The following is a 15,954-nucleotide window of genomic DNA, read 5'->3' as shown; positions in this document are numbered from 1 at the left end:
GAGAACTTTCTGGAAAGGAGGAGTCTATGTTGGGGGGTTTCTTTGTACCACATCAAAGAAGAAGTGCAGCCACCAGGGCTGTGGGGTAGAGAGGTGTAGTAATTAGTCACGATCTGCTTCAAATGTGGGCCAAATTTTTTTGCTCCAAAAAAGCAGTTAATGGTAAGCTTATAGGAAGGTGCCCAGCCGCAGGCAGGAGGTGGTGTGGTCCAGTGGAGGTCCCCGGGCTGTCCCTCACCATCCTTGCATTCCGACTCTGTCTTTAGCTCTGTGCCTCTCTACGTCTGTACAGCGTGGTGACGATCAGTTCAGAGGCGACCAGCTTTGAACTGGCCCCCAAAGACATTTTGGCCAACACAACCCAGCCACCCCTGCTAGGTAGGAGAGAAGGGAAATGATGTGTTGCCTTATCTGTAGGAGCTTCAAACTAGAAACAAGCCCAGTGTCCATCAGTTCGTGAGCACATGACAGTGGTCCAGCTATGTGATAGCGTGCTGTCATCCATAAAAGCTCGGTGCCTGCAACCTGAGTGACTCTCAGAGACATTATTCCGTCTCAAAGAAGGCAGACACCCAAGAGCCCGTGCTGAGTGAGTCTGCGTCTGAGACGCTCTGGGACAGGTGACTCACCCGTGAGGACATAAAGCAGGTCATGGCTGGCTGTGCCTGCAGGTTGGGGAGGACTGACTGGGTGAGGAACTTTCTGGGGCTTTGGGGATCGTTTCTGTTTTGATTGGAGTTCCAATGACCTGCGTCAGAATTCACTAAACTGCTCACTGAGGGGACTTTTTCTGGTACGTGAATCACACCTGGTGCAACTCGGTGGTGGAGCACTTGTGTCGTGTGCACGAGGCCCTGGGCGTGATACCCAGCGTTTAAAAACAGAAAACATGCTGCAATAAAGTTGAGAAAAGAAAAAAATAGTCCTTTAAAAAATTAAGGCTACCTTTAAACATCGGGGATTTCAGGTTGTTACTGGACTCCCACGGTGACGGTCAGCCACCCGTTCCAACATGCCCAAGAGAGACCAGCGGTGGCGAAGGGCAGGAATGGAGCTTTAACCAGTGTGGCCACACCGGGAGAACAGACCTGGAGGCCCAGCGACCCTAGCCCTGTCCTAGAGGCTGACAGAAACGGAGGATTTATAGCAAAGGGGACAAAGGCGAGGCTGGGGCCTTTGCTAGCTGACAGAGAGTGATCCTGCTTCTTCACTTGAGGGTTCCCATTGTGCCCCGGAGGCAGACCTGGTGTTCCCTGCAGGAGCGAGTAGCTCAAGAGGCAGACGGAGTCGGAGAGGGACGAGTGGGCTGGGTGAGGCCGGCCACGGGCCCTCCTCAAGGTCTCCCCGGTGAAAACAGCCTCTCCAGTTTGATCTTTTGAAACACAAATCTGAAGGTCTTGGCCAATGGTCTCCGGAATGGCTGCCTCCTTGCGGGTCCCCAGTTCCCGTGAAGTCTTCCCTGGAGACCCCAGGCGCCATCTCAGCTCTGACTCCACGTTGCCTCCCACCCCACAGGTGTGGCTGAGGGGGAGCCCACCCATGAGCCGCCTCCCCCGGGGACCCACGCCAACTGCAGCACCCCAGGAAGCCGTGAGGCTCCTGCCAGGTGATTCTGTCCCCTCTTCTCCTCCGAGCTGGGGTTGCCCCCGCCTGCTGGGACGTGCCTGGGACAGCCGGGCTGGGGCGGGACAGGGGCCTGGACCCGGTCCTCCATGTCAAGCCCACAGCCACTCTGGGCCCTGTGCTGGCACCGTTGAAAAGCCAGAGGCCGGAAGCCTCGCCCTCTAAGTGCCTGGCACAGACGGGGCAGAGGTTCTGGGGAGCCAGGCTTTGTCGGCACCTCCTCCAGAGAAACACTCGCCTCTTCTAACTCCATCACCACCCCGCCTGACTCCCTGCAGCACGGCCGCCGCCCTGAGCCCCCTGGTGGACTCCCGCACCAGCAGGACGCTGCCCGCCTCCACCGTCTCTCTCCCCCCCACCGGAAAGCCCATCCTGGACCCAGGTGAGGAGGGGCGCAGGCCCGGGAGGAGCGTCCTTCTGTGGGAGTGGCCTGGGGCTGGGAATCAAGGCTTCTGGCTTCTTAAGGCCCGGCTCGGTTGCTTGCTGATGACTGTTCTTTTTTTCTTTTTCTTTTTTAAAAATATTTTTAGTTGCAGATGGACACAGTATACTTATTTTGTTTTCTGTGATGCTGGGGATTGAACCCAGTGCCTTGCATGTGCAGGCAAGTGCTCTACCACTGAGCCACAACCCAGCCCCTGACGGTGACGATGACTGTTCTTTGTATGTTTCTCTTCACTTTTTCTTCCTTTTCTTTCATTCTTTCTTCCTTCCTTCCTTTCTTTCTCTCTCTCTTTTCTTTTCTTTCTCCCTCTCTCTCCCTTCCTTCCTCCCTCCCTTCCTTCCTTCCTTTCTTCCTTCCTTCCTTCCTTCCTTCCTTCTTGGTACTGGGGATGGAATCCAGGGTGCTCCACCACAGAGTGACATCTTAGCCCTTTTTATTTTCTAATTTTGAGACAAGGTCTAGCTAAGTTGTGAGGCTGACCTCCAACTTACAATCCTCTTGCCTCAGCCTCCTGAGTCACTGGATTACAGGTCTGTACCACCGCTCCCAGCTCCTCTTCTTTAAGTATTGTGTATAGGGATTGTTTTCTCATGTCCCATCCCTATGGCTACAATGGCTACTCAGAAAATATTGTTGAGTGACTGCATGACCCTGACTAGTTGCGTAATTCCTTTGGGCCTCGGTTTTCTCAACTGTGAAACGGAAACCTCACAGGCGTGCAGGGTTGTAAGTGTGCAGCATGTGGTTAGCACACGTGAGGCACATGGGCCACGTCCCTACTGCCTGAGCTCCTATGAACTGTTAACCACCCCCATCCATTTTAGGACTGGCAATTCCAGCCACCAACACTAGGTGGCGGTAGTTCTCAAGTCAGTAGTTCTCAAAAGTCCATCATGACCCCGCAGCCTGGGCCCACCCGGGAACTTGTTAGAAAACCCCAGGGCGGCACCCCAGACCTATATCCAGATAGCAATTAAGAGCATGGGCTCCAGTCCGCCTGGTCTGGCCTGGGTGGTGACTCAGGGTGACTTGGGCTGGCCTCGGTTCCTGCCTTTGTTCAGTGGGGATAGTGATGGCGGCTGACCTGCCCAGCGTGCTCACGTGCAGGGCAGGCCCCTTGCTTCTCTGAGGAGTGGCTGAGAGACGTGTCTGATCCAACCTTCCACTCTGTCCTCCCAGTGACCGTACCCTGCCCTGGCTCTGGCACTGCACCCTCCTCCACAGTCCTAGACTTTGTTCCTTTGAACCTCAGTTTCTTCTTCAGGTTGCTTGACACCTCAGTTTCTCACCCTCTAAAATGGTGTGCTCTTCTGGCAACTACAAATCTCAGTCAGTTTCCTGGAGCCAGGTGGGGAGGGCAGGCAGGTAAGGGCTGGGTCAGATATAACTCTGGCTTGGGAGATCAGCTGCTGTTAGCCACCATGGGATCCATGTTCCAAGAGAAGGAGGAAGTAGTCTGCGGCTTGGGTTGTCCTGTGTGGTTGTAGTGAAGGCCTGCAGCTCAGAGCTGTGGGGCGCAGATCGAAGGCCACCTCTGTGTTTCAGGACCTGTGCTCTTCTGGATGATCATGGTACCCGTGCTGGTGGTGGGTTCCAGCTTCTTCCTCCTGTGTCACCAGAGGGCCTGCAGGAGACGGTTTCGGCAGAGTGAGTGGATGTGTGCTTGGGGGCCTGTGGAGGATGCCTGGCCGGGGTCCCTGCCCGCCCCGCGCTCTGTGACCTGTGCCAAGCCCCCTCCTGGTGTCATTGCAGAGCTTCAGCTGTGCTACCCAGCCCAGACCTTCGCACCCAAGCTGGAGCTCGTGGGTAAGTGTCCCGGCCCCAGGGGCCACTCTGGGCCCCTCCCGGCCCAGCCAGGCCCGTCTGTACGCCCCTCCTCTCTCCGCTCATCCTCAATGGGGACGTCCCCCAGGAGGAAGCTTGTGGTGGTTTGGGCTGGGGGCCACGCGCGATGTGTGGGGCGGTGGGCATGCAGGTCGCCAAGCTGCCTGGTCCCATCCTGGCCACCTGGACCAGGACACCTGGCTCCCTGCTCTCTCCCCCTCCTTCCTCTCCCCCTCCCTCCTCTCACTGGGCAGCACCTGGGTGGGCGCAGGGTGAAGAGGGCAGCCCGCAGGCCGGGTCCTTTCCACCGCTTAAGGCTCCGTGGCCTTGGACGAGTGGCTTGATGCCTGTGCCTCCGTTTCCTCGCCCGTGAAGTGGGCACAGCAGGACCCACGGGCAGCGGTTGACGGCAGCCGCTGTAGGCCCACAGGCGGCCTGTCTGGGGCCTCTTCCCCACCAGGAGTCCAGGCCTCCCGGTCCCTGGTGGCTCGAGCCCTCCCCGTCCCTGCTCTTGTCGCCGCCCACCCTCTAGGCCGACTCTTCCAGGCAGCAGTCCGGGCTCCTGACTCTCCCCACCCACCCAGCCCGGGCCGGGGGTCTCCAGCTTCCACTGGGACCTGGGTGCCCTGTGCCGGGGCCTGCCCTCCCCTGGAGGCAGGACAAGGCCTCCTCAGCGCCCCGCAGGCCTGGGCTGGCACTGAAGGACCAGGGAGCTGCCTGGCCTGCTGGCCTCTGAGGCAGCCTCCCAGGACCCGTGGGGTCCTTCCGCAGGGAGGAGCCGAGGCTCAGAGGGTGGAGGGCAGCTGACCGGAAGCAGCACAGCCAGCGGGGGCGCTGCTCCCTGGGATTCTGGTCCGGTTGCTGTAGGGGCCTCAGTCTGCACCCCTCCCCTTCCCCCAGCTCTGTCCACCACCCAGTGCCCACCCAAGTGCCCAGTGCCTGGAGACACGATCACTGCCCCCGTCCCCAGGGTCCCCAGTCCCCTCAGAGAGCCTGCAGTGGGCTGACTCTTGACCTGGCGTGTTCTGAGCTGGGCGGTTCCCGGGCCTGGCTCCCTCTCAGGCTTTGTTTTGATGGTTTCAAGTCTGTTTCCACGAGCCGTCGGCTCCGGGCTCACCGAAACCGCCCTTTGCTTTCTTGACATTTTTCTAGTATTCGACTTTCCGTTGATGTCAGTTTGTTTTTTTCTTTAAACCTTCAAATGAGCAGTTTTGTTACCAAAGGGGGTGGGAGGCCCCAGGCACCCTCTGTGAGAGGCAGACTGGGGACCTGAGCCCAGACTCGGTGCTGGACATTCTGCCTCGGGCCCTTTCTGGCCCCTGGGCTTCCGTGGCTCGCTGGGGTCTGGGTTTCCAGGCCTGAGAAGGGAGGGGACAGCAGGCAGGCAGGACGCGGGGTAGGCGCAGACGGCAGGGCGACGCTCCAGACCCTGGCTTGGAGCCTCCTGTTGGCTCACGGGCGCTGGGGGCACAGACCCGTGCTCGCCCTCCCGCCTTCCGACGGGCCCCTGCGGGAATGGGCTGAGGAGGAGCGGCTGGGAATGTACCTCCCGCCCAGCGCATCCGGGACTTCCGCAGGGGCGCTGTCCTGCCGGGGCAGGTGTGACCAGGGACTCGGCCGTCTCCCGGGTGGCCTTGACTTCACGGCACGTGTCCTGGTGACAGGCAGGTCTCCTTCGACGCCCGCAGCAGCCTGCGAGGCACCTACCGTCGACCCCATTTCGCAGACGAGCAGCCCGAGGCACAGGAAAGCGTGGTCACCTGCCGAGGGCCACGTGCCTGGCCAACCCTGGGCCGGGTTCTGCCGTCACCCTGGGTTTCTCACCCTCGGCGCCACAGAGCAGATGAGTCTCTGCTCTTTCCACCTCACAGGATGCCCAGCAGCGTGGGAGAGGACGGTCACGTGCCTGGGCTGTGACAGCTGAAAGGTCCAGACCTTGTCACTTGGCCCACGGGGGCAAAACCGCTCCTGGAGAACCACAGTCTAGACTCATCCTTCGCGCTAGGGAGCCTCCTCCCGCTGGGGCCACTGTCTCCCCGCTGCATGTTTGTGCCGGCCCGCGGAGGGTGCAGGGGGGCTTGGCAGGGCCCGGACTTGAGGTCGTCGGGGGTTTGCTGTGGCTCAGAAGAGCCGCTGGGCCCTCCAGGGCCCGGCTGGCCTCCCACCCGTCCCTGCCTGGTGCTGGTGCCTCGGCACGCCTGGGAGCTGAGGTCGGCCCCAGGACTGTGCGGTCCTCTCTCCTGGGGCAATGGCCATCTCTTCGGACTCGGTCTTTTTTTTTTTTTTGAAATGCTGGGATGGAACCCAGGGCCTCACACACGCCAGGCAAGCGCTCTGCCACTGGGCCCCAGCCCCAGCGACATGTCAGCAACCAGTTCTTACCAGGTTTCGTTTTCTTCATTTGCACATTTATAGCCGTGTGGATGCGTGGGTTCCTGTTTCGTTCAATGCGTTGTGTCCTGCCATGATCTGTTACCACCGTTGAAACAGACTATGAGGTCATTGACCCGGATTGGTCAGCAGGGGTCCCCTCAAACTGGCTCCTGAGCCCTTGTGTGGCACGTCCCCATCTCTTTGTGCTTTGGACACCTCTTTTCTCTTTTTGGTACGGTGGATTAAATTCAGGGGTGCTCTACCACTGAGCTACATCCCTAAACCTTTTTATTTTTTCTTCCGAGGTAGTGTCTCACCAAGTTACTGAGGCTGGCCTCTAACTTGCAATCCTTCTCCCAGAGCCTCCTGAGATGCTCAGATGGCAGGCGTGTGTCCCTTCTTAATTCTAAGAAACTTCTGGCTTATCTTGTCCTCGGGTCCCTGAGCCCCTCCTGCATCGTCCCTCCAAGGTGTGAACCCAGGGATGCCTGGCACCAAAGCCTGGCTGAACCTCTACGCTGCACTCCTTCTCTGGGGTTGCCCTGCTTCCCACCAGAGGGGGGCGCTGCAGGAGGGTGGTGACGGGGATGGGGACACCTGCCTCAGGACTCAGGGACTCTTGGCACTCGGCTCACTGAGCGTGGCCTTCGGGGCAGCCCCGTTCTCGTCCCGGGGCCCCTGCTGCACAGTGTGCCCTGGACTTGGGTGCTGGGCTGATTTCTGGGAAGATCGTTGTTATTCCATAAGGCGAGGAACCCGTAAGTGAAGCAGACCGCAGCAGCTCGGTGAACTCTGACCTCTGCCTGTGGCCAGATTTGCTTTGGGTCTTTATCAGAGTGCTTGCTTGCCGGTGTCGCCTGCCAGTTTGCTTGTCCGCGAGGTCGAGCGCCTGCCAAGTTAACACCCAGGCTTTGTGGGACCAGCGAGTGCCAGCAGCATCCTGGCACCTTCCCTTGGTCATAATTAGATTGGAAAAAAAAAGCGACTCTAGATGCACTTCACTTTTTGGAAGAGTTTTAGATTTTTGGAACATTTGAGAAGGTAGCAGAGTCCCCCCGGCCCCTGCTGGAGTCCCTCCCACCAGTGTGGCCCGTTGGTCACAATAAACAACCCACGTGGACACACGTCCTAGCTGAAACCCAGACGTCGTCACGCTCACTTGCCTCCTAAGCTGCCACTGGCCCTCATCTGCAGTCCTCTCAGCCCCTTCAGCTCCTCTGGCCTGTGAGGCCCAGACTGTCCTTGACCCTGGTGGCCTGGATGGCTTGCAGGAGGGCTGGCCAGGTGTTTTGCCGATGCCCCCTCGCTGGGATTGGTCTAATATTTTTCCTGCGTGAGACCGGGGTTCTGGGTGCGGGGGTGGAAGACCACAGAGCACCGTTTCTCGTCACACCAAGGGTCCAGGTGCTGAGCTGACTCAGCACAGGGCACAGCCATCAGAGAGCCCCTCCCAACTTCCAGATGAGGAGACCGAGGCTCAGAGAAGTGAAGACAGAGTGCTGGTTTCCTGCAGGAGGCTCCATTGCTGGGCATCTGGCTGCTTTTCAAGTGCTTATTGGGAGGACTGCTGTGCACGCCTTGGGTTCTCCTTAGAACGCTTCCTGAGGGTGTGGCCCTGCCTTGGGTTCTCCTTAGAACGCTTCCTGAGGGTGTGCCCCCCCCCCCAAGGTCTCCTGAGCCAAAGGGAGCGCTGAGGTTCACAGCGGACGGATCTTAAAAAGATGGAACTCTCTGGGCATGGTGATGCTCACCTGTAATCCCAGGGGCTTGGGAGGCTGAGGCAGGAGGACCGTGAGTTCAAAGCCAGCCTCAGCAATTTAGTGAGGCCCTAAGCAACTCAGTGAGACTCTGTCTCTAAATGAAATACAAAATAGGGCGGGGGGTGTGGCCCAGTGATTAAACGCCCCTGGGTTCAACCCCCCAAGGCCCCCAAAGGCCATTGGCAACTCCGAGAACCCTTTGAACCCCTTCCTCCCTGAGGCCGAGATTGTCGATTGCCGCTTCTATTTATTTTGTCTTGTGACTTCGTCACACACTTCTTTCTCCTGGCTACCCGCAAAGACTTGGCAGCAAACGGCAGCTGGCTGTTTACAAAACTCCAGTTTACTCTCGCAGGAGAAAGACGGGCCTCCACTGACATCATTTTATGTGCCTGAGGCCAGAGTATCAGAGCAGTGGCTTGGCAGTGGATAGTGGTCACAAGCGGTGGCTTCCTAATGTGCCCACTCTGCTGGGAACAGCATTTACCAGGACACGTCGGGTGGCACGTGGTTAAACCGAGACTCAGCCACGCCACCTCACACAAGTGCTCCTGTGAGCCTCGTTGGCATGTCCCCTCAGACACTGCCCACTGCTGACGCGCCCACACCGGCTGCCCCAGGAGCGCTTCCCAAACCCACGCTGCAGCCCGGCTGGCATTTTATCTCGTTTGTTGATTGACCTTCACGAGTATGTCAACTGGGAATCAGGGCTGCTGAATCCAGGAAGCGTGTTCTAAAGGTGCCATAGCGGCAGGCTGAGCTCTTCCAAGCAGTTCGGGCTAGCACACCTGGTGGCACATTCTGGGTCTCTTGGGTGGTCTCTTGTGGGATCATCCAGGGCTGCATAGCCCCATAGGATGGTCCGTGCTGGGCCTGGGTTGGCCTGCTCTGGGGAGGACCCGATGGCTGGGTGCCACCCCTGCCTTTCTCAGCGGGCCATTAAGTGTCAGCTGTGACCCGGCCCCCGGTTCACATGGGAGAACACCAGGGTGGAGGTGGGGCCTTCGGACGAGGAGGTCAAGGTTGTGCCCCGAGACAGGTGCCGTGGGGCACGCCTGCAATCCTGGTGACTTGGGAGGCTGCCCCAGGAGGATCACAAGTTCAAAGCCAGCCTCAGCAACGTAGCGGGCCCTGTCTCAAAATAAAACCTGAAGAGCTGGGGCGTGGCTCCGTGGCAGAGCATGTGGGTTCAGCCCCGAATCCCCCCTCAGAGGAAAACAAAGTGAAGGTCGTGCCCAGGAACCTTCGTTTGGCACCTCTGGAGACCACAAAGGGTGGCTCGGGTGGAGGCGAGCCACTGTCGTCCTGCAGGCCTGAGCAGAGGACGCGGAGGGGAGAGTGGGACTCGGGAAGGCCCCAGGGTGAGCTCCCTCGGGCCGTCGTCCTCTCTGTCACCTGCCTTGAGGCCCCTCAGTGGGCTCAGCGTGGCACTCCTGGGGGTTCTGGGCTGTCCAGCCCCCAGAGGCTGCCAGGTGGTGGCAGCAGCCACAGGCCACCTTCCGGCCAGCAGAAGCCTCCCGGGCTCAGTTGGGGCGTGTGCCCCTCCAGCCATTGTGCCTGTGCCCGGCGGCGGGGGTAGGGGAGACGGGCGGGTTCAGTGTGCTGGGTGAGGGTGTATGGGAGCGAAGGGGCCCCCGGGCCCTCAGCTGCATCTGGAGTCTGCGCATTGGGAGGTGATGTGGCCCTGAACCCGCCACCATGCTGCAGACGGAGGGCCTGAGCCCTGGCCTGGAGCTCAGCACCACCTACCTTGCTGGGGAGCTGATCGCTGACCGGTGACCGGTGATTGAGGTGGCTGCTCTTTGCTTTTTGCAGATTCCAGACCCAGGAGGAACCTGACGGTAAGGACCGCCCCCTCCCCCACCCCAGGGCCTGGATCTGGCGCCTTTCTGTGGTTTTGAGGGCCGCTGGGCAGGGTCACTCCCTTCTCCCAAGTGCCCACAGATGGGAGCACAGAGCCTGGCAAGCTGGGCCAGGATGAGGAGCTGCAGCCTGGTCTCCTGGCTCGGCTGCAGGGGAATTCCAGCGGGGCCTGCAGAGGGACCGGTGGTCAGGAGGAGGCCGTGTGTCCCGTTCTCCTCCTCTGACTCCATCGGGAAGTCCTGAAAGCTGGATGTCAGACCAGCAGCACTTAAATCTCGCCACCTACTGCGTGCAGACTGCATGCTGGCCACCTGCTTCGTGCTTTCTAGAAGTTTCCTCAGGGCGCCCGTGCCACACGGGAGCTGCTGCTGTTGTCCTATTTGACCAAAGGGGACGAGGTAGCCTGGACAGGTTCAGGGGTGCTCGTCGGTGGCTCCATGGCCTGGAGCCTGGCTTTGGGTTCCCCTGAGCTGCCTCCTGGGGAGACCCCTTCCACCCCTCAGGACGTGCTGCGCTGGGCCAGGCTTCGTCCCCACTACAGCGATTCTTCCCGCCACCGTACAGGGGGCACCTGGGGCCTCATTACTCTTGCCCTGGTGCCTGTCCTGTGCCCAGCTTCCCAGGGCTGTGCGTGGCCATGAGGTGGGGCACTGATCTGGGAGCTGAAGGAGGGGTGCCGGGTGAAACGTGGATACAGGTATCGGCTCCTCGGTGGCTGGGTTTCCTCATCCGTTAAAGGGGCAGGTGCTGAAATCACGCACCCATAGGGTGGCTGGGAGGGTCAGCGTGCTAGTGCCTTAGAACAAGGCTGGGCACACAGTGGTAAAGACCATGTGAGTTGCTGACTGCCATCCTTATTTGGTACAAATTAGAAGCCACTGTGGTCCCTGGGAGTGCTACACCCCGGTGCCTCATGCTGTCAAGGCCAAGAAGCCGGGATTGCTTGTGGCAGCTTTTAGCAGAGGGGAGACTCCCTGGGGGCTATAGGGGTAAAGAAAAGAGGGTGTCACTGTTTGGGGACATGGGGATTTGGGGACACCTGTCTCAGCGCCTATTCCCTTCCCACCGCAGCCCCGGAGAAGCGAGCTGGTGACGGAGCCAGGCACAGAAGAGCGGAGCTTCGTGAGCCCCCCGGCCGTGGAGACCTGTGACAGTGTGGGGACAGCTTGTCCAAGCAGCCTGCCCCTGCTGGGCTCCAGCCCCGCTGGGGTCCCCTCGTCCCCCAGGGACGCTGAGCCCCCAGTGTCCACAGAGCACACCAATAACAAGATTGGTGAGTCGGCCAGTTTGGGGGTTCCTGGTTGTGGCCCAGGGGATGGGTGCTGGGCCCTGGAAACTGGAGGCCTGGGAGCTCGGGGTCCCCCAGAAAGCGGGGGACTCCCCCGTGCGCTTGCTCTGTGGCCACACGGGGTGAGTTTATGCCAAGGCAGAATGGCCGTGGCTTCGGCCTCTTGGAACCACCGAGAACTTCAGCAGAGGTTGCTGAGCAGCCCCCAGCACAGGGACGAGAGGGGAGGTGTGGGTGACAGTGGGACCTGCCACTCGTGCGGCACATGTCTTGGCCTCTCACTGTCGTGACGCCTTCTGGGGCGGTGTCCTCCCATGTTTCAGTGGGGGACCCTGGTTTAGCCCCGTGAGGTCCTTTCGCCTGCTGCCCTTCAGCTTGGACAAACTTGCTGCTGTGGCTTCTCAATGGCCGGGTACAGCCGGGGTGCTCCCTGCAAAGTATGCCCTGCCCCGATCACACCCGCTCAAACCCTCCGCAGTCCCCGTCCCCGTCTGCATGAATCTGGGTTCTCAGCTGGCATTCAAGGCTGGTCACAAGCCAGCTCCTCCCCCCCTGACTCACCCACCTGACCCCGCTGGTCTGCCCTCCCACTTCATGCCAGTTTCCAGAACTTTCAGACCTCCGTCTCAGCTCTGAGCTTCTCTGCGGGCAACAGCCGACGCCCCTCCCTGAGTGCAGCCTGTTCCTGGTGCTCCTCCTCCAGGAAGCCCTCCCTGCCCTCTCTGCTCTCCTGTGTAGGCCAGGTGCCCTGGGCTGCCCCACCCGGGGGCCCCAGCATGTGACTGCCCACCTGGACCTGGCTGGGAGCTCCCTGGGGGTGGGCCTCGGCGGGCCCCCTCTCCTCCTTCTCGGGAAGGGTAGCTGCCCTCAGACAACAGCAGAGAGGCACCGGCAGCCCTGGCGGTGGGACCTCCTCAGGACGGTCTTTCCTCTTGAACAAACTTTCGCAATCGCAGCTTTCAGGAAGTCTTATTTGAAAAGAATGTGTTTGGGGAAATATTGCCAAAGGCTTCGCCTTCTTCAAACTTCTGGGGAAATCAGTCCTCGCTGATTCCACCCATGCCGAGCACCCTGGCTGGAGCCCGTGCAGGCGAGGGGGCCGGGCTGGCTCTCCCTGGGCTCCGGCAGGCTCTCGGCTGTGGGCGGCCTCCCTGGCATGCAGGGCGTGGGCCACACTGCCAAGGGAAAGCCTTGGAGGTTCTGGACGGCGGGGCACAGGTGACCCCTTGTCCTTTGGATGCCACCCCAGGGGAGCATCCTTGTTCAGCTTCCTGCAAGGACCAAACTCGGGCTGAGCTTCTTCTCTCCTCCTGGGCTCCAGACATAGGGAGCCCCCTCCTCTGACCAAGAGCTCTGGGTGGGGCAGGAAGATCCCCCACAGCTGGTGGTGAGCAGCACTGTGATGGGGCAGAGCCAGAGGGATCTGGCCCTGTGACATTTGGGGGTGACAGCTTGGCCCCAGCTTTGGCTTCTTCTGTCCAAACAAACCCCCTTCCCCCGGGTCCTGTCCCCTGCCTCTCGTCCCTCCTGTTATCTGCCCCCTGCTCTCCCTGACCTCCAGCCCCTGTGGTCAGGGTTCCCCAGGCCAGGGGTGCACGGGCCTTGGGGAAGGCGAGGGCTGGGGCGCGAGGCCTGCCCCCTGCTCTGGGGCCTGGGGGTGCCCCGTGTGTCCGTCCCCTCTCCTGCCCTCGGTTCTTGCTGTTATTTCTCACACTTCTCTCTCTCCTGGGTGTGTGAAAAACCAAAATAGAATAGCTGGTGTTATGCAATGGGCCGAGGATGCCAGTCCTTGAGAACCTTTTCGGGGTTCCTGAATCTGAGGGGTGTGACTGGGTCACCGGAGTGGCAGGGGTCCCTGAGCCCCTGTGCTGCCCCACCCCTGTAGCTCAAGTTCCCCCTTGAGTTTCCTCATTCAGCCTCCAGAGTCCAGGGCAGGGCAGCTGGTAGGTAGCTGGACCCCGGCCTGATCCCGAGGCCATCGCCCTGGCCTCCCGGCCTCCCAGCCTCCCGGGGAGCTCACCTCCCCCGAGCCTCCTTGTCTCTCTCCTCGGGGAGGCTGCCCTGGAAGCCCACACCAGCCAGTGGTGAGATCCGCAGGGCCTGTGCCGGGTCATCGTCCAAGTGACCGTTACCCAGCATGCACTCCGCCTGCAGGCCACCGGGCCCTGGAGGCCGGGTCCCCAGCAAGACACTCCAGAGACCCCCCGGCGAGGCTGTCCGGGTCGCTGGCTGCTGCTGCTTACTAGCAGGGCCGAGGAGTTGTTGATTCCACCCGCTGGCTCGGTCTGCCTGGCCCGAGGAGGCCCCTGAGATGCAGGACTCAGTCCAGGCAGAGTGGGACAAGTTGGTCACCCCAGGTGTCCGCTTCAGGCAGAAAGGGCAGCCAGGCAGGGTGGGAGTTTCCTCTGGGTTTTTGCCTGGTGACCAGGGGAGGTCGTCTGAACTTGCCAGGCTGCAAGTTCTCATCTGTAAAATGGGGACAATAATGGGCTCACTCCTTGCCAGAGTGGGGGCCCCAGAGCTGACGTGTGGGAAGCACCCAGCAGTGCTCGGTGCTGTCCCGATCACCAGGGCTGCTTCATCCCTGTGGCTGCTGGCCTTCCTCCACGGCTTCCTTTCTTCCCAGTCACGTTCTCTTCTTCCCCTCCCCATCCACGTAGAGGGTCTATAAAATCACAAACATCCCCATTAAGTACCAGGTGGGCCAGTACTGTGCATCAGAAAGGGTGTGTCATCTGCCTGAAGTCACACAGCAGAGTGGTGGAGTAGGGACTCGGCCCCTCTTCTGCCTCCCAGCTCCCGTACTGGGCTCTGGCCTCCCCTCCTCACCCATCCTTTTGCCTTGCAGAGAAAATCTACATCATGAAGGCCGACACAGTGATCGTGGGGACCGTGAGGACGGAAGCGTCTGAGGGCCGGGGCCCGGTGGGGCCTGTGGGGCCTGAGGAGGCAGAGCTGGAGGTGGACCATGTCCCCCACTACCCAGAGCAGGAGACGGAACCGCCTCTGGGCAGCTGTGGGGACGTCATGTTCTCTGTAGAGGAGGAAGGGAAGGAGGACTTCGGGCCCACGGTGGCCTCGGGGAAGTGAGGCCCAAACTGGGCTGGGGCAGGGGGGCAGCTAGCTGCCCCTTGGAGGCCAGGGGACAGAAGACCAGGTGGCTTGAACTGAGATCCCAGCGTCTGGTAGTGGCAGGGGTGGGGCACCCTGCCTTTCCGCTGCTGCCGAGAGCACTGGTCTCCACCATGGCATTGGACACACCATCAGGGCCAGCCCATCGAGGCAGCCGGCCCGAGGCTGGTTCCAGGCCCCGTCCACCACCCTGTGCCCTCTCTACTCTCCCGGGGCCCTGCTGGCGTGCTGCCGGTCGTTACTGTAAACGTGGCTCCCGTGGGGCACGGAGCCAGCGCCTGTGGTTTTTTCTCCTGAGTCAGAAGGGAAGTCGAGGGGCGGGTGTTGTCCCATCTGGGCTGCAGTCGCACTGCTCTCGGCTCCGAGGAGAGGGTGCAGCTGGCCCCAGCCCTCCACGGGCTGAGCGGGACCTTCCTTGTGCTGCCCCCTGTCCCGGCTCCGCAGCCCCGATCAATCCATTCCTCTTAGACTGTCCCCACCTGTCCCCGAAACAGGGGGCCTTTTAGGGCAGACCCTCAGCACTGCGGCACCCCCACCCTGAGTGCAGACCCTGCGCCCAGTGCTGCTGGAGAAGGGCCTCTCAGCTTTGCCCAGGGACTTCCTCCCCGTGTGGAGGTGGGGAGCTGCAGCCCCGCCAGGGCCTCGGCTGCTCTTCGGCACCTCCCATTCTGTCCTGGGAATGTCTAGGCACCTCCTAGATTGGCCACGCTGGAGATGCCACCAGCAAGGTCCTGCGGCTGGCTCCCGCCGCTCCGCACCTAGCAGGGCGCGAATGCTGGAAAGCTGGTTCCGCCTTATTCTGCACCATAGGAAGAATGTTTGGCGGTTGACCTGGATTTCAGAAGCTCTGTGTTTCACACCGGGGACAGAAACTGCCCTGGTGACCACCTCTGGTTCACTCCCCTGGGCCTTCAGCCTTACAACAATCCAGTGGCCGTGACACATCTGTACAGCCTGGACACTCCTGGACTTACCCCTGGGGGGCAGCCCCGGGAGCTGTTTACTCACCAGCCAGTCACCCTCTGGAGGAAGTTGGCCTCTCAGGAATCACGAGGGTAGTTTCTGAAACCACTCAGATGTTTTGGGGAAAGTTGGAGCCGCCAAGGCATCGTGAGAGGTGGTTATGCCAGGTCTGGGGTTTGGCCAGGCATTTGAGTGGGTCCAACAGTATTTGCACAGTTGTCTTGTGCCAGGACAGAGTGGCACCCCACATCCCCTAGAGCTGCTGTATTGAGGGTCAAGTGGACACCACCATGCTCCTGCTAAGCAGGGTGGGCCGGTGAGCTTGGCTCGAGGATATTGCCACACATTTTAACAGGATAAGTGCACCTGGGCTGGTGGCCCTTGGCAAAGCTTTTGACCCTCTAAAAATCTGTAAGAAAAAATGAAGAACTGATCTGGGCGTGGTGGCGTGCATCCGTAATCCCCGCCATTCAGAGGCCGAGGCAGGAGGATCGCAAGTTCAAGGCCAACTTTGGCAATTCTGGGCAATTCAGTTAGATCCTGTCTCAGGATAAAATAAAAAGGGATGGGGACATAGGTTGGTGGTAGAGCACCCCTGGGTTCAGTTCCAGAAAAATACACAGAAAATAAGAAGGAAAATTATAAGGCAGAGGAATGACGATGGAAATAGGGCATTTGATGAC

At 60.3% G+C, this 15,954-nt stretch overlaps 1 protein-coding gene across 2 annotated transcripts in view; it reads left to right on the top strand.

Annotated features, from left to right (window-relative positions):
- Tnfrsf8 (TNF receptor superfamily member 8) overlaps window positions 1-14,984 on the top strand; it is a 61,802-nt gene extending 46,818 nt beyond the window's left edge. For both annotated transcript variants that reach the window (XM_047564017.1, XM_047564015.1), the window contains exons 9-15: window positions 1,516-1,606; window positions 1,902-2,005; window positions 3,614-3,715; window positions 3,821-3,874; window positions 9,841-9,866; window positions 10,960-11,161; window positions 14,025-14,984. In XM_047564017.1, coding sequence (XP_047419973.1) covers window positions 1,516-1,606; window positions 1,902-2,005; window positions 3,614-3,715; window positions 3,821-3,874; window positions 9,841-9,866; window positions 10,960-11,161; window positions 14,025-14,266 — 821 coding nt within the window. In that variant the 3' untranslated portion in view covers window positions 14,267-14,984. The remainder of the gene's footprint in view (window positions 1-1,515; window positions 1,607-1,901; window positions 2,006-3,613; window positions 3,716-3,820; window positions 3,875-9,840; window positions 9,867-10,959; window positions 11,162-14,024) is intronic.
- Window positions 14,985-15,954: the final 970 nt, after the last annotated feature.

This window comes from Sciurus carolinensis, chromosome 1 (assembly GCF_902686445.1).
Source record: "Sciurus carolinensis chromosome 1, mSciCar1.2, whole genome shotgun sequence".
NCBI lineage: Eukaryota > Metazoa > Chordata > Mammalia > Rodentia > Sciuridae > Sciurus > Sciurus carolinensis.
Note: the sequence above shows the minus strand (reverse complement) of the source record. Positions and strands in the feature narration are given on the sequence as shown.